The 16608-nt window shown below is 46.6% G+C and overlaps 1 protein-coding gene across 1 annotated transcript; it reads right to left on the bottom strand.

The window, feature by feature from the left end:
* Window positions 1-3644: 3644 nt before the first annotated feature.
* LOC139054179 (uncharacterized) lies at window positions 3645-11404 on the bottom strand. The gene is made up of 12 exons (XM_070530842.1): window positions 11249-11404; window positions 9312-9522; window positions 7219-7354; window positions 6243-6376; window positions 6094-6180; window positions 5845-5974; window positions 5622-5764; window positions 5414-5537; window positions 5181-5350; window positions 5056-5100; window positions 4818-4974; window positions 3645-3985 (listed from the first exon to the last, which is right to left on the bottom strand). Exons 2-12 carry the CDS (start codon window positions 9436-9438, stop codon window positions 3763-3765), a joined length of 1476 nt encoding a protein of 491 aa, XP_070386943.1. The 5' UTR covers window positions 9439-9522; window positions 11249-11404; the 3' UTR covers window positions 3645-3762.
* Window positions 11405-16608: the final 5204 nt, after the last annotated feature.

Raw genomic sequence — 16608 nt, 5'->3', positions numbered from 1 at the left:
CTTAGAGGATAATACGCTCGTACTAACTCAGTGCATAAAGATTTCAGTAGTTCAGAATATACCTTTATGGATAGCACTTCTAGATATTAAAGGAGCCTATGGCAACATAGACGGGGAATTGTTACGCGATATTCTCAAGCATGAAGGCATATGTGACAATTTCGTGAAGCTGCTGAGGTAGTGCAAATTGTATGGGAAGGCCGCAAATATAATGAAGTGGTGGGAATTCACCAATGACTGAAGCAAGGATGTCCTCTGTCTCCAGTGTTGTTCAGGCTTTATGCTAAGTGCATAGAAAGACGACTGGAAAACAGCGAATTAGGGTTTTATTTATACTACATGCGTAATGGACAAATGGTGCAACAGAAGCTCCATGGACTGATGTGTGCGGTCGACATAGTGCTACTAGCGGACATAGTGAGATACTTACAGACAATTGCGAATGTCTGTGTCAATGCAGGGACAAGTCTAGGCATCAAGTTTAGCACAGACAAATCGAGAATTATGATTTTTAATGAATAGACGAGTAATTACGTGGTGTGAATTCAATGCCAAGTCATACCCATAGTCAAGCAATATACATACGCGGATGTATACATAAACGAAGGAAAGACTTATACTCAAGCACCTACCAAGGTAATCTGAAAATAAAAGGGAATTGGAATGCAGCAGTAATGAAACATATAGCACTTTGGGGCCACAATAAATATCAGGTGGTTCGTGGAATCTGGAAAGGAGTAATGATGCCAGCACTAAAATGCGCATATTGTATTCTGTGCTTAAAATCGGACATCTTGTCGGGGTTAGCAGTTAACCAAAGATCAGTAGGCCGGTTGACTTTGGGAGCCCATTGTAAAACACAAATGAGGCAGTGGAGGGCGACATGAGTTGGGCCACTTTGAAGTCTCAGAAGCGCAGCGCAAAATTATTTTTGAAGAAAGACTCAGGAAGATGGATCAAAATAAACAGGTGACTAAAGTGCACAAGTACCTGTAGCAGAAAAGCGTGGACGCAGAATGGAAGAAAAGACTGATATGTTGTCAATCAAGTACAGGGTAATTGAAAATGTTAATAGGCAATCAAGAGTCATCAGAAATAAAGTGAGAGAAACAGAGACAGCGAATTGGATGGAACGAATGTAAACAGAAAAAAAAAGACAATGGATATTTGAAAGAATGGGATGAACGAAATTAGAAGGGAAAATCTGTACAATAACACGAAGAGCAGTGCCTAGCTATTTGAGGATCGAGCTGGTTGCCTAAGGACAAAAAACATACTGGAGCAAATATTCGCAACAAGCCGAGGCGTGCTTATGCTGCAGCGAGAAACCGGAGACCGTTCAGCACATTCTAATGGAATGCGAAGGTATTCACCCAGTGAGACCCGTAGGTAACGTGCATCTTCCTGAAGCGCTTGAATTTAAAGTGAACGGAAGCATCAGCCGGTCAGAAGTCAAGATAAGCAAGAGACATTTAGACTATTGGTAGAAAAAAAGCAGGGAAGGTATTGATTCGATCGGATGCGCTACATGCATAGGTAGCCGTGCAAGGTAGATAGAGAAGTTTTGAGAAAAAAAAAAGGTTAAGGAGATGTATACAAACATGCTAGAATAAAAAAAAATGAGTAGCATACCTAATTAAATCAAGCAGACTGTGTGACAATTTGTCGCCGCCCCGTTTCATTGGGGATGCCAATAAATCATCATCATCGCAATCGAAGCGCGACAGAGGAGACTCGGCTGGCGGTACACGGCTCACACAGGACTTGTTTGTGCGGCTGAATAAGGCGTGGAGTTACAGTGCTTGAATGCTAATCGCATTAACGTCGACAGCCATTGTGAGATGGCTTCTGCCGGAATTTTGTGAAGGGAATAATGTCATACCATATGAAAACTTGGAATAGTAAAATATAGGTGAGCGTTGCACTTAGTGGGACATTACAAAAAGTGAAGACAGAAATCTTAAAATGAAGAATTAACTTTTTTACGGGATGAAGAAGTTTATTAGCAGTACACTCATTGTGAATAATCCATTCACTCTCGGGTACGTGAGTATGTGAGCATGTGTCGTAACTGTTTCGGCTAACAGCAACAACAGCCTACCATGCGTATTGAGTTTGATTTGTTTTATTTTTATAAATTCACTCTCACCATTTTTCTTTGGATTCTAATCTACCTATTTTTAACTTTTGTTGGAATTTTTTACATTTCTGATTCCATTTTCAACCACCCAATACTTGACCCATCCCACGCCGGGCGAGTATCCTTGTTGGATTTCGTACGGAGAAGATAACCACATCATCATCAAGGCAAAAGCAGAGTATCCAAACTCCTGCATCACTCAGGTACCTTACTCTGACCGTACACCGAGCAGTTACTATGAGCGGTACACTGCAGCGCAGTCTCCTCTATCGCACCATTCATTGTCTTACGTGCTGGACAAATTTAATTTTGAAGCACAAGGCTGTGATTGGGAAATGTAAGTGCCGCCATCTGCCGTCAACTCAAAAGCAAGCAATGCAAGATTCAATGTCTCCAGACAAAGCATTGCAAGCGGAGGAGGCACACCGAGCAGTGCAGACAGAAGAGACAACTCAACATCAAGAGGTAGAAGAGACAATGCAAGATCAAGCAAATACAACATTAGACACAAAATGAATAATAAAAAAAAAACAATCGGATAGTTTTCTTGTCACGCCAAGCCTTACTCTCATTACTGGCGCGCAAAAAAAAAAAAAGGGTGGAGCAACTTGCACGCGAAAAAGAAAGCATGGCAAAATACAAACAGAAACCTCACGCGCCAAAAAAGAAAAAAAAAACACCAGGAGAACGGCAAAAAAAGGAAAGCACTCTTAAAGCATACTCACCACGCGAAGCACACAAAAGCGAAAATGAGGTGAAAGAATGGTGAAGCAAAATATTTGCAATGTAGACTGCTTGCGAAGGCCGACTTGCATGGTGTAACACTCGGTGTAACTGTAACACTGCCTCGCTGTTCGACCATTTTCACTGACTGGAAGGGGCGATGATCGTTTTTCAAGGCCATCGGTGGCATGATCCACTTACGGCTTTCGCGTTAATATAGGAGACAGCGTCATGTGACAATTTTGAAGCCTAGTCATAAAAACATACAGGAGAGGCTCCCTGGAAATAGGCGCTCACCACGTGATAGCCAAGCCATAATTGCTAATTTCTAGCCTATACGAACGCCCGGATGGTATGGAGGAGGGTAGAGTGGAGAGCGGGTGACGAAGGTCGATCATGACGAGGCCGTCAATAAAAGGTACCATGAATCAAACAATGCCTTAAGTCATTGTTTGGAAGTAGGCAGCTAGGGTACGCCTATTTCCAAAAGGTCAACGCGCAGGCGGACCCAGAAGGAAAGGAGTGGCGGCGTCAGTGGTGGTCGGCTGGAAGAGGCTTGCTACCTGACGTCACGCTCCCTTTTAGTCCTCTCTATGGTCGGGTGGCACACATTTTGTTTATAATAATCTGGCCAACAGCATTTCTTTAATGCGACAGGAGCCGTAACAGGTGCGAAAAAAAATTTCCGTTATGTACTCCGCATTTTTGCAGCGATTAGAATGCGCGTACCGTGCCGTCTCCTCTGCCTCCCCTCCCCCTTTCGACACACAAACTATTACGCTCCCGATTTATTCCAGAGCTTTATTGCATTAGCAAAGCACGTTTCAAGCAGCTGCATTTTGTCGAAGTTGCGGACACTTCGCAGCGCGGACGCGATGCTCCTCTCGGGCGCGGTAAGCTCAGTGGCGCTGCTGCGCGAACACCAAGAGTACGGCGACGGAGAGCGCCCAGAAGCTGCTGGACACAGGTGCAGCAGCGGACCACAGTGGGCGGCAGTCGGTGAGGTACTTGTAGAAGGAATCCTTGACGCGGTCGTACACGTACGTCTCGGCATTCTTGTCACTGGCGCACCCGTTCTTCTTCGTCGCTTCTATGGAACAATCCTTGAAGATACGCAGTTCCCTGGAGCAGGGAACGAATACAGTGTGGTTGAAAAAAACTATGCAATTATTGACTGTTTAACTTGTTTCGATATTCCAAATACCGTTACTTACACTACAGTACGCCGTCATACTGGCGCACAGCGAAGTATTTCTGTGCACACAACTCTTGCTTGCATTGATTATTAATTTATGTCAGTGTAGCTAGACAAAGGTTGCAAACTTGGTTTACTGTGCGTAGTTAACTAAACCTTACTACTGGTCATAACAATCGCATGCACAATTCTAGTTTCCAAGCGCAAGTACACACTGTTATCAAATGAACTTTCATTTCGCTGGAAACGTCCAACTCGTCGTTTAATTCAATGAATGGGGAACTCGAGCCGATTTTTGTTGTCTAGGCGAAGCCTAAAGGATCATTCACACTAGGCCAACACGGCACCGATTTCGGTCTGCCGACTGTCGGCGACAGCGTTTTTGTCTTCGTGTCGGCGCCTCTGTCACCCTGTACCGACGCCGGGCTCTCCGCCGACTGTCGGCTGATTGTCGGTGTCGGTATGCAGAGTGACAGAGGCGCCGACACAAAGGAAGAAACGCTGTCGCCGACAGTCGGCAGACCGAAATCGGTGCCGTGTTGGCCTAGTGTGAATGTGCCTTAACGGAATTCAACTACACAGTAACGCGCAGTGGACGCGGGATGATTATGCAAAGTGGTTATATTCTCCTTGTGTGGTAAACTGGTCAGCAAATTAACACTGACTCCCTTTCTATGTCACCGATGATAGCACGCAGCTACTCTGCCGCGTAAATAAGCATGGGGAAAGAAAGGATTCGAAGACTTTTACATCACTTACATGCAAAGATGCTTCGGCTGAGAGATGCCCTTCTTTTTGATCTGGTCATACGCAGACTGTTGGCACGTGTCCACGGCCGTCCGGACAATTTCAAAGTTGCACTTGTTGTCAGCTGGTACCAGTGCTGCAGACCCACCTCCGTTCATTGATCGGACGGCTGCCAATTCAAGAGAGTTGCTTACGACCTTCCAAATAAGGTGAGGGCTTCTTAGCTAAGAATATTTTACATTATACTTACCTGTAAAGTTTCCAGACCCGCTGGCATCCATTTTTTGACGAAGATCTGGCGAATAAGAATACAGGACATGTCAGATACGTTATACGCAAGAATGTCGCAGAATGCTGGCAACCGCAGTGACTTACTTTCCAGCCTGGGTCGGTTGGAAGAAGCTCCGGCTTGGTCGCAGGACCACTTGTGGTGGCGCAGAATTTTGTCCGCGAAGTGGGACACGTGAAACATGACTTCAGAGTCCTCGCGGCAAGCTGTTTCAGAGACCGCCTCGTTAACGCAGAGCAGGAACGTGTCGCTCGCCCTGGAATAAGGCAACGTACGTGAAAGGGCGCCCACCTTAAAGTGTCGCAAGCGCGTCATTCACCTGCATATGTTCAGCTTGTTGTTTTCCTTATCTTCTAGGATAGGTTCAACAGTTTTGTTGAGCAGGCGGACGCACTGGTTTAGTTTGAGCACCAACGAACGCTCTTCGCACTTCTTGTCGCTCGCTGCGAGGAAAGGCAAAGGAGGAAACCTTAAGACGTCTGCTCCTTGGGGGCCGGCGCGGATACTGCGCAAAGAACTAGTCTCACTCTGAATGTTTTTGCAAGCCCATCGGTGCTCATAGAGTACATGGACGATGAAGTGCGTCGTCTGGTCCAACACCTCTTCGTCGGAGTTGCAGTCCGTGTGGGCGAGAGCGATATTAACGCACGACTTGAAGTTTTCGGTTTGCCTTTGAAACATAACAGTGTCTTACTTAGGGCTTCTGTCTATAAGCTAACTGAAAGCGGGAAGAATGAATAAGGTGCTTACGCGCAAATGAGTTTCTGGTTGGTTTTCTTGTTGTCCAGCAAAGGCTCCAAGTTACCTTTCATAGTCTTCAGACAATCGACCATGCGGCGCATCAATTTTCGCTCGCTGCATTTCTTGGTCACCAAGGGGGCTGCGCGGAACGAATAACGCCTACAGCTCTTTCCGGCCCCCAGATGACCTACCATTATTAGATAATCTGTCGGCAGCTACACCAAGACATTAAATGTTTTGGCAAGAAGCGGTACACACCTTTAGTTGCGGCCGAAGTGGTTTTGTTGACAGCACCTGCATTCTGCGGCGGAAGCTTGGACGTTATGTTTGCCGTCAGAAACGCCACTGGGAGAAAAAGGAAGACTTTTGAGTATGCGCTGCTGCTGCGTTAACATTTGTTCACCTACATTCTGTACAATTCAGCCGGTTTTTGACGATAATACTGGTTGCTTTAGCCATCTCCTTCTGTGAGGCCGGGTCGTTTTCGCAAGACAGGAAGAGTTGGAAGTCTTCAATGCAGGATAGGTAGATCTTGAGCAGCCTGAAAGATGAAAAACGACACAACATGACGACGCCTTACACAATAGTACCAAAATGTAGGAAGGCCGAAACGCCACGGGTCAGTCTTGTGACGATGGTTAGCTATTCTATGCGAACTTTGGTAATATACTCAAACTGACAATATTCTGTGCACCACTTGCACAAGAATACAGAAACTCACAAAATGAACAGTTGAATTAACGTTGCCTACATGAGACGCAAACCCGAAAAGGTCAAATCGATGCTGTCTTTATTCGACCTTGGTTTTATCACTGCTGTTGTTTTGACGTTTGACGAGTTTCTGCGGCCTTCGTGTAAGATTATTCCGTGTAAGCGTCACTGTGCGCGAGTTTGGCAGCCAGAGAAGAGGGGTCTGAATATCTTCAACAAGACCATGCCGAAACCGCGTTCTTTTTGGTACTTTGAGTTAATTTTGTTACCCTGAGCCACTGAAAATTCTAGGCGTACCAAAAAGCGGCAACTTGGCTATGACGATGTGCCCATCCACAAACTTATTCGCCAATTCTTTCAGCTCACAGCATGATGCTTTCGTGCCGCCGTCAATAGCGCCTGTCCGAGCTCTTTCCGCTTGCTTTCCCTAGTACCGATCTGTTGCGGTGTTTAGTAACAGTTGCCTTATACATAGAAAACTGTGCCCAGGCAGGAGTGAGCGCTAAATAAGAAGCAGCGTTGATCGTCAAAATTGATCCTGAAACAGTATACACTGTCCCTCGTATCCCAGGTACATTTTTGGGAGCCAAAATCCTATGAACGCTTACATTAGAATTAGTACCCAAAATACAGCTCAACTACTCTTAATTTATCATAAGGAATGGTTCTTACTTGCAGGAGTCATCGTTCTTCTTTTCCGAAAGATATTTTTCTAGAGGCTTCAGTCCATTCTCGCAGTTTGTGATGCCTTCGCGAAACTTGTTTTTGTCGCAGTCATTGGCGCCTGGCTTTTCTGAGTGATCACTTCCTGTTATGAAATGAAGAACGAGAAAATATCGCGATTACATTAAGGTACATGTTTGAAATACAGATAGAAGCCGGTATTATTTTTTCGTACATTTTTGCTTGTCTGAACATGTTTGCTAAGCATGCATGTCCCAGGCCGGAAAAATGTTCTTGCCAACAAGAGGACAGAAGGGTGCTCCCCACTTCCCGTACGACGCCGCTGTATGGACCGGCCTGATACGCGCCTTTAGTAAAAACAGAATATATACAGCAAGGTATGGGAACTGGTTACTTGGTGCTACACCTTATTAGAATTCACAGCTCGGAAAACAGTCAAGGTTTATGAAACCGGTCAGAACTGGAAGTTGGCGCTCGTCTCTGTCTGGGTTCATTTTCCTTGTCCAATTTACCGAGCTGATAATTTTAACAAAACGCAAATATACAGTTAGTTGTCCTAGCGAAGTGACTTCCCAAATAGAAACTAGCTTTATAATAGGCCATGTAGCGTTTAGGCTGGTAATTATAACAATGACATGTAATGTAGCGGAAATCATCATTATACGGGATTAATTTAAATCACTTTCGAAATCTGGCCCATGTGAAGCACATTCCTATCGAAGCGGCGCGGCATGCAACCGCGGCTTTGTTAACGATGATAGTTTCTCACCAGCCGTGGTTGCTCAGTGGCTATGGTGTTAGGCTGCTGAGCACGAGGTCGCGGAATCGAATCCCGGCCACGGCGGCCGCATTTCGATGGGGGCGAAATGCGAAAACACCCATGTACTTAGATTTAGGTGCACGTTAAAGAACCCCAGGTGGTCAAAATTTCCGGAGTCCCCCACTACGGCGTGCCTCATAATCAGAAAGTGGGTTTGGCACGTAAAACCCCATATATTATTATAGTTTCTCAGTACGTGTGAAACAAGGTCAAACAGGTAACCGTGTTGAATAGTGAGCTTCCACTCCATTACCACTTATTCCCATTCTCAGTTAAGTTGAAAACTTAGTTTTTTTACTCAAGTGAATATTTGGGGAGAGCCACGACACTTTTCAGCACACGTAACGGTAACAGCATGCGGCCTTTTTCAGCAGGCGTTGTCACACTGCGCAGATGGTCGACTGATGTGGTGTGCTGACGCCGTGTTTTATGATACTGGCGTCCCTATCGCAGCATGAAGTCAACGTTCGGCAGGAGGCTGGCGGAGGCACGCGTTCGCATTAAAGACCGCAGTTGACCGATATCTGCAAAATTCCTTGCTGCAGGTATAGCGTAAAACAGCGGTTGATTCGGCACAGCCTCTTTTCACGTGCTTCCACTTTTCGCAGCGATGAGTCGGTGAGCCGGCACGTGAACTGTCTCTTGGAGCCATCGCGCTGCTGCTGCTTCGCGTGCTTTGCGTACGAAAGTATAAGGAAAAAAAAAAACAGTATGACTTCACTGCATGCGCCGCGAGCGTCAAGATGGGAATAAAATAAATAAAGTAGCATAGCACTGCAGCCGAAGAAAGGGGTTAAAAAAAACGTACAGTATATTTGTAGCACGTGTGCGGAGGGGTGAGGAAGGAAGAAATTGCCTGGACACGTGGCAAAGGTTCACAGCACTCGCTATCGGTCGGAAAAGCGGTTCTCTGAGCACCACCGACTTGAAAGCCTCTCAACGCTGCGACAACTTTTGGCCGCCGATCGCGCTGGCTGTCGCGTCGGTCCGACGTGACAATTCGGTCTGCCACCAGCATTTGTCACCGAACAGTCACCGTCGTTTTGACGTCGCGTTAGCGTCGGCGTCGTGTTGGCTCAGTGTGACATCGCCTGTACTGTTGCGGAGCATCTAATGCAAGAAAGCTGTATCGATCATCAGAAATAGAGCCGGAAGGCTACGTCGGAGCTGCCGGAATAATTGCACTTGTGTACCCGACTCAAGAGAGTTTGGTGGCGCACTATAGCCGCTATCCGGCGTCGCGTCGTTAAATGCGACTCACCGTCACTTCCTGGTCTGGCCTTGTCGTCGACCCCAAGTGCGTCCACCCGCTTTTCTTCAAGGAGGGAGCGTCTTGCGCTGCCTGTGGCGACCGCCATGGCTAGCAGGAGAGCGCAGACGGGCCGCATGGCGCGCTGCCCAGTAGGACCACTTCGAAGCAACGGCCTGGTTCCGGAGAGAACACGCGCTACAAGGGCTTCAGCCTGATGGACCTAATCAAGATGATCCACAAACATGAATGCGCTTATAATATTGCGTTTGGCAAAACCATTATTTCAGAGGTTGGGTAAACTATTTACGTAAGTTTAATCGAATAATCGGCATCGCCTGCGTGATTATATGCCTATTTGAAGTTTCAGTGCAGGACGAAGGCCCTGCGACCGTGAATTTTTCGTGTCTTGCATCAGCCTCTAGGACGTCTCATTCCTGAGAATTTCCTGAATCTCATCACACAAACAAATTCTCTGTAATCCTAAAGTGCGCTTCTTTTTCTGTTGGCAGCCATTATGCTAACCATAGACCACCGGTTATTTGCAATACGCATTACATGACCTGCCCCAACTTTACTTCCTTACTCCTAGCTATAGAATAGCAATTAAACCGTTTGCGTTGTAGTGTAATATTTGCTGCTGGGGCGCTATAACGTAAAACTATTCCAAACTTTTCTATTCCAATTCTGCAATCAGCCTTCCGCGATTTGTCAAACATTTTTTTGGACCACCCCAACTTCACCTGTCACGCGACGTCACGAAAACCGCGATAGCTCCCCATCTGATATGATGTGTAGGCATTGATTATGCATGATTTGACCGAACAAAAGAAAAATAGTTATTTCTGATTCGACGCTTTTTTATCATTAGCCCTCGGCTATTCGTCAAAAGTTTTCGGGCTGCACCCACTTCACCTGCCTGTCACGCTACGTCACAAAAGCGCGAAAGCTTCCCGCGTCAAAGTGACGTGCACGCGTTAAAGATGCATTAATATGCCGAACAAAACTGAATTTTTTTCTGAATAGCCGCAGGCTGCCCCGTTCCGAAAGGAATAAAAGGTGGCCGCCGCCGATCACTCACTCACCGGCTACTCGCACCTGCCAGAAAGCATGGGTTTTTTTGCGTGTAATAAATCTTTTTCTATGGCCGTGTAACGTTTACGAGCGCTTTCGACAGTTTTACGACCTCGTTCTGCCAACTCTTCTTTGCTGAGGATCTGTTTTAGCATCATTCTTAAGCTTCCGTTGCATGCTGCCGCGATTTTCAACCAGTCACAGCAGGCTAAGTAAAGGAAAGGGGACCAATCGCAGACACCGGCACTACCCTCGTCATCCGGTTATCGATTTTCAGTGCAGTGGCTCGGCCCCATCGAATCTCTCTGCACTTGAGCGTGCTTCTCGCCTCTTTTCAGCCAATTATATAAGACAATCCGCTCAGCGTAGGCAATGTTATTCGTTTTTAAAGGAAACAAAAGTGACCTCCTATGAACAAGGAGAACGTTTGATTGGTGTGTTCAGACAACCCTGCGAGTCACCGCCCGATACTTGCGTCGGTGGTTACGCAAATTTGACGTCAGGAGATTGGAATAAAAACATATTGGAATAGTTTTACGTTATAGGGCCTCTGGTTTCTTGTTTCTGCCATATCGTAGAAGTAGAGCGGGTAGCAAACATTAGGCGCGTCAGCGCCGCCCAACGTGATATCACCATACACTTTTCACTTTCGATTACGCTAGTGCGTACCCGATGCCTGTCAGCGTCTTGGCTCGAGGAGAAGTGCTAAGTGCGCAACCTGGGTATTATATTGGATAAAAACGATGACAAGAGTCGAAGTAAGGAAACCCCAAACGACCGTTAGCATCGGGCGTTCATGCTGTGCAGCTACCCAGAGCATCCAGCGCGTTTCCAGTGTCTGCGCATTGCGCGAGAGGTCGCGAAGGGTCGCTCACCTGTCCTGGACGGGCGAACCTCGAACAGTCGCGGCCTGTCGGAACGAGAGGGACCTGAGGCCAACCGACGGGCTTCAAGCGTTCCAAGAGCGTGCGCCGCGTGACGTCTGCACCGGCTGCCAGCAAAGCGTCACGGGCGGCACGTGCACATTTCGCGTGCTACGCCAGGTCTTCGTTCTTCACACCGGAGGCGAGTTTTCGCTCGCAAGCCAAATTTCGACTCGCATCGATACCGAAACTGAAACGGAGTTCGAGCGATATTCTTGAAGACAGCTATAAAATTTTGCCAGCAAGAACAACGCATGATGTTTCCTAATTTTTCATCTGCTATCGAGACTGCTTCCGAAAGACGAGTCTTTCTTTTATCATCTGGAACTCTTTTCATTGCTTGAAAATTCGAAGTTTCATTCACGAGAAGGCGTTGCCGAAAACCAATGCTTATTTTTTATTCCCACAGGTCTGGTTCGGCACCTTCCCCTTATTGTTTTTATTGCAACGAACCTGAAACTATGGAACGTTTCCCCTTCGCCAACTTGGATTGGGCATTACGCTCCCTGTGATACTGTCTCTTGGGGCGTCGGCATTAGGACACTGCAATAGGAACGTATTTGATGCCACATTTAATTTTGTAAGTGAAACAAAGAGACTGTCATGTTAATTTCATTGTTTTACTTTCCTCAATATGTACACATAAATATTAACTTCAATTTTTAAAATTATACAGCCTGAAAATTGATATCGATTAGTGTTCATTTAATATTATTTGTGAATTGCAAATTTTTATTGAAGTATTGCTCCCCTCTTACCTACTGCCGCCCGATTCATGGCCGATCTTCCGTAGTGGGTTTAGCCATATCCGTAGGCACCAACTCAATGGATGGAAACAATTTTATTTTAAATCCGACAAAGATTAACGACCTGGGCTCAGGTCCCCCATGAGGGAACTTCGAGGCCTTGCCTCGTCGCCGCCTATCGGGCGTGCTGGACTGCCCACTCTTATGTTTTGGAGCTGCGCAGAGCGGCGGCCCACTTCGAAGCAAGAGCCTCTGGAGCTACTGCCGTTTTAGCTGATATAACAGGACAATGCAACGACATGTGTGAGAGCGTCGCTCTAGTTGCCTGGCATAACTTGCCAAGAGCACTCGGTATTGCGCTGAGAAAATGTGCCGCAATCTCACCGCACTGGGGGAGGTTAGTATCTGCCATTGTCGCCAGACAACTGCCTGGCGACGTTTCAGTTTGTGGTGAGGTGGCGGCAATATCCGCCTGCCTAGCTGGTAGTGCTTGGTGATGTCGTTGTACCTGACTTAGCGTTCTCGCGTGTTTCCAACCAGGAGTTCCGAACTCGAAGAGGGGGTCTCCGATTCTGCGTAGAGTGGTGTGCTACCTCGTTCAAGTTAGGGGGGCCCTCGTCGGTGCACGGGTGTGGTGACGTGTGCTGGGAACCGCATCATCGCGGTGGTATCGAAGTGCTGTCGACCAGCTTTCCTTAGGATATGAAGGGCTTCGGAGGAAATGCGCCCCTGCGCGTAGTTACGAACTGCGCATTGCGAGTCGCTAAGAACTACCTCGCAGAGGGGGTCAGCAAGCGCAATCGCAACCTCTTCCGCTGTTTCTGATTATTCCATGCTGACACTACATGCGTGCGTAAGCCGGGAGTTAAAGTCTACGACTACCGCCGTGAATCGGTGTTCTCGTGTGTTTTCTGCCGCATCTACGAAGCGAGTAGTCATCTTCCCACCAAAGGAGCGCAGCAGTGCCTTGGCACGGGCCTGGCCTCTACCCCGTTATATTCGGGGTGCATCTTTCGAGGGATAGGGACGACGATCAGCTTGAAACTGGGTGCCGATGTGCTTGCGGCGCTAAGCAATACATTGCTTTTGACGATGTTGATATGCATGGACTTGTAAAGAACCACTTTCTGTCGCCGCCAGCTTACTCGTTATTCGTTATTAGGCGGAGGGGTCTGAAGGAATCGGACACCTGGCGCCTCGTTGAGGCCTTTGTTATCTCACGAATCGTCTACGCAGCGCCGTACCTGCAGCTCCTCAAGAAGGACGTCTTACAACTTGACGCAATAATCAGGAAAGCCACGAAGCAGGACCCGGGTATTCCCATAAATTCATCCACGACAAAATTACTTCAAATGGGAGTCCACAACACAGTAGCCGAGCTCGTAGAAGCCCACCTATCTATTCAAAGGGTGCGCCTTAGCCAGACCAAGGCGGGCAGAAGCGTCCTCCGCAAGCTAAGATGGCAAGAATCGCACTACACCCACCACGACCAATTACCCGAAAAGTTGAGTGAGAAGCTGGAATGCAAACCACTACCACGCAACATGAACCCCACAAGGCATGCCGGACGAGACGCGACGCTCGGGCAAAAGCCATCTCCAGGACCCTGGAGGAAGACGACACTGTTTTATATACTGACGCCTCTCTATCCAAACGGTCCACGAGGGCAACAGTCGTGGTCACCGGGCTAGAAAAGTTCGTCACCTGCGCATCAATCTACACTCCGCCTTCGGAGGAAGCAGAAGAAGCAGCGATAGCTCTCGCACTCTGTAACCTAACGTCACCAAGATCGTCACGGACTCACAAGCTGCATACAAGAACTACAGATCTGGCTGGGTGTCCCTTGCGGCACTAAAAATCCTTGGTAAAGCTACGCCTCCTAAACAAGCAATCGAATTAGTTTGGGTCCCGGCTCACTCCTCAGTTGAGGGCAACGAATATGCTCATCAACAGGCCCGAGCGCTAAACTTTGTTTGGAAACTTTGTTTTTTTAGATATGTCGTTGTTTTTTTAGCGGATAGGCTTAATTTTTTTTAATATGCACTTGCACCACCAAGTCTAGGTTATTTGGTATAAATCTGTAGGACGCGCTTCAGTAGGAGTTCACTTTTCATAAGTGGTCGTGAGATTTTTTTCCTTGGAAGAACGACGCTCCGCCGTTGTTACCTGCACGATTTAGAAAGTGTTAGTACTGTCCCTTTCGGGTGTGTCGGGCTCGGACACAAAGAGGCAACTCGTTTGTGCGTGTCTCGCACGTGTATTCATCAGACGGCAGGGTTTTAGTATGGCTTAGAGCGTGCAGGACATAAATTAGAAATAAGTTTGAATCTTCGTGTAATTTCAAGCGTGTAATTTACGCAACATTTTTTCGTTTTTGCATTAGCACAGGTCCTTTTTGGACAAGAGAAAAAAAGTGTTAGTGCTTGAGTCTTAGAACGACAGAAAGCTGAGCTAGTTGGTAAGGATTCATTATGCAAACTAGAAGTGAGGCGTGCAGACAGGACACAAGAGTAGAGAAGTGGACAACACGAACGCCGACTATCAACTGAAGGGAGCACTGAGGCGAAAAATGAAAGAAGACACAAAACTCATCTGCGCATGCTCAGGAATGGTAACACCACGTGTCAATCGGGTACACGTGCTGGTCTACGTGAGAGATAACTGTTAAGACACTTAATCTCTTCCTTATGTAAAGTAATCGAAGGCTGACTCACGCACGCACTTCCACCATTATAGATATGCCATGCCTCTACCATAAGACGAGTATCTTCATTCTTATGCCTGTACAGTATCGCGCATTCATCTAACTTTGGCTTGCAGTTACAATCTCGGCAATGTAGCGAAAGATTAGAAGGCGATCCACCGGTTAACGACCTTTTATGCTCCATTAGCCTCTGATTGATACACCGTCCCGTTTGCCCTACGTAGAACTGGCCACAGCTAAGGGGAATTTGATATACCACACCCATACGACATTCTGTAAAACTGTTGTTCTTATTGTGCTTCACTGGACAAATATCTGTTCGTTTTTTACCTCTAACCCGCTCCTTTTTATTCTGTACGGCAGCGCATATCTTACCTAGCTTATTGGGAGCAGTGAAAGCAACATTAACATCATATCTACTAGCAACTTTTTTAAGCCTGTGCGACACTGAATGAATATACGGAATAGCCACTACTCTTTTTTTGCGATTACTGCTTTCTGTGATTACGTCCGTCCCCCTGGAAACCGACTTCTTTAGGCGCTCAGCTACAGTGGCCACCGCTACATTAGGATAACCTGCTTCTAATAGGCGCCGGACCTGCGCATTAAAACTGGCGCTCATTTTGTGCGTGCAGGATCTTGTGAGGGAAGACTTAAGGCACGACTTGGCGATTCCGTTTTTTACTAATTTAGAATGCTTGGATTGAAAGTTTAGCAACGGCTTCGAAGATCTTGGGGAATACTGCCAACAAACATGATTTTGTTCGAAGATCAAGGAAATGTCAAGAAACTGAATTACGCGTCGCTGAGGTAATTCCTTGGTAAACTTTAATCCTCCCCCATAAAGTTTAAATTGCTCACTTACTGAGGTAGCAGCCGAGTCTAATTCTTCCCTATTGCAGAAAATCAGGTAATCATCAACGTAACGAAATATCTTGATACCGCTATCACCTAAGGCTTTCTCTAAGCAGTTGTCAACCTTACTCAGGTAAATGTTGCTAAGAATAGGGGCAACCTTTGAGCCGATGCAAATGCCCGATTTCTGCAGAAAAACGCCATCTCTCCACCCAATCAGCGTCGACTTCAAGTACATTGAAAGAATTTCTAGAAAAGCTCCCGTGGAAACACCGCATCTGTCAATAAAAGCCGACTCTTGCACTTGTTCTTTAATGCACTCATTTACGGAATTTAGCAACCCGTCATGCGGCAAGGAATAATACAAATCTTCGATATCCATACTAAAAGCTGTACAATCACCCGGATTCTCCTCTCTTAAATAGTGAACTAGCGCCTGAGAATCACGTAGGCAAAAGGGATCTGAAAAAATTAGTGAAGCTAGGCAGTTCTGTAGGTAACTAGCGACACAGACCTGCCACGTCCCTTTCTCTGACACTATAGCACGAAAAGGAATTTCTTGTTTATGGGTCTTGGCCGAGAAAAACAGTTCTAATGTGAGGGATTTAGCTTTCTTGACATTACAAACAAGCCTATCAAGATTATGTCTTGACAAGAGGTCAACCGCACGTTGCTTAACTACCGAAGGCTTGAGTTTGACTGGTTGCAAATTCTTTTCTATGGCTGAAATCGCTTTTTCTGAAAACACGCCATCTGGCATAATTACGAAATAACCTTCCTTGTCAGATATTACAGGTCTAAGTTTATGCTCCACAAGGTAATCAACTAACGGTCGGACAGGGTCAGGCGTCTTAAAATGGGAATTAGATTGTTTAAGGCTAGCAATGCAATCCGAAATACAGCGTGAGCGTTCTTCTTCCGGAACGAACCTAGTAATGCAGCGCGGTAAGCTTAAAACTTCAACGGGTTTTATGTTTAGCTTAAAACAGTGCTTAGGGTCTAAAGCA

The sequence above is a fragment of the Dermacentor albipictus genome, chromosome 1, assembly GCF_038994185.2.
Source record: "Dermacentor albipictus isolate Rhodes 1998 colony chromosome 1, USDA_Dalb.pri_finalv2, whole genome shotgun sequence".
Lineage (NCBI taxonomy): Eukaryota > Metazoa > Arthropoda > Arachnida > Ixodida > Ixodidae > Dermacentor > Dermacentor albipictus.
This window is presented reverse-complemented; position numbering and strand designations above follow the sequence as displayed.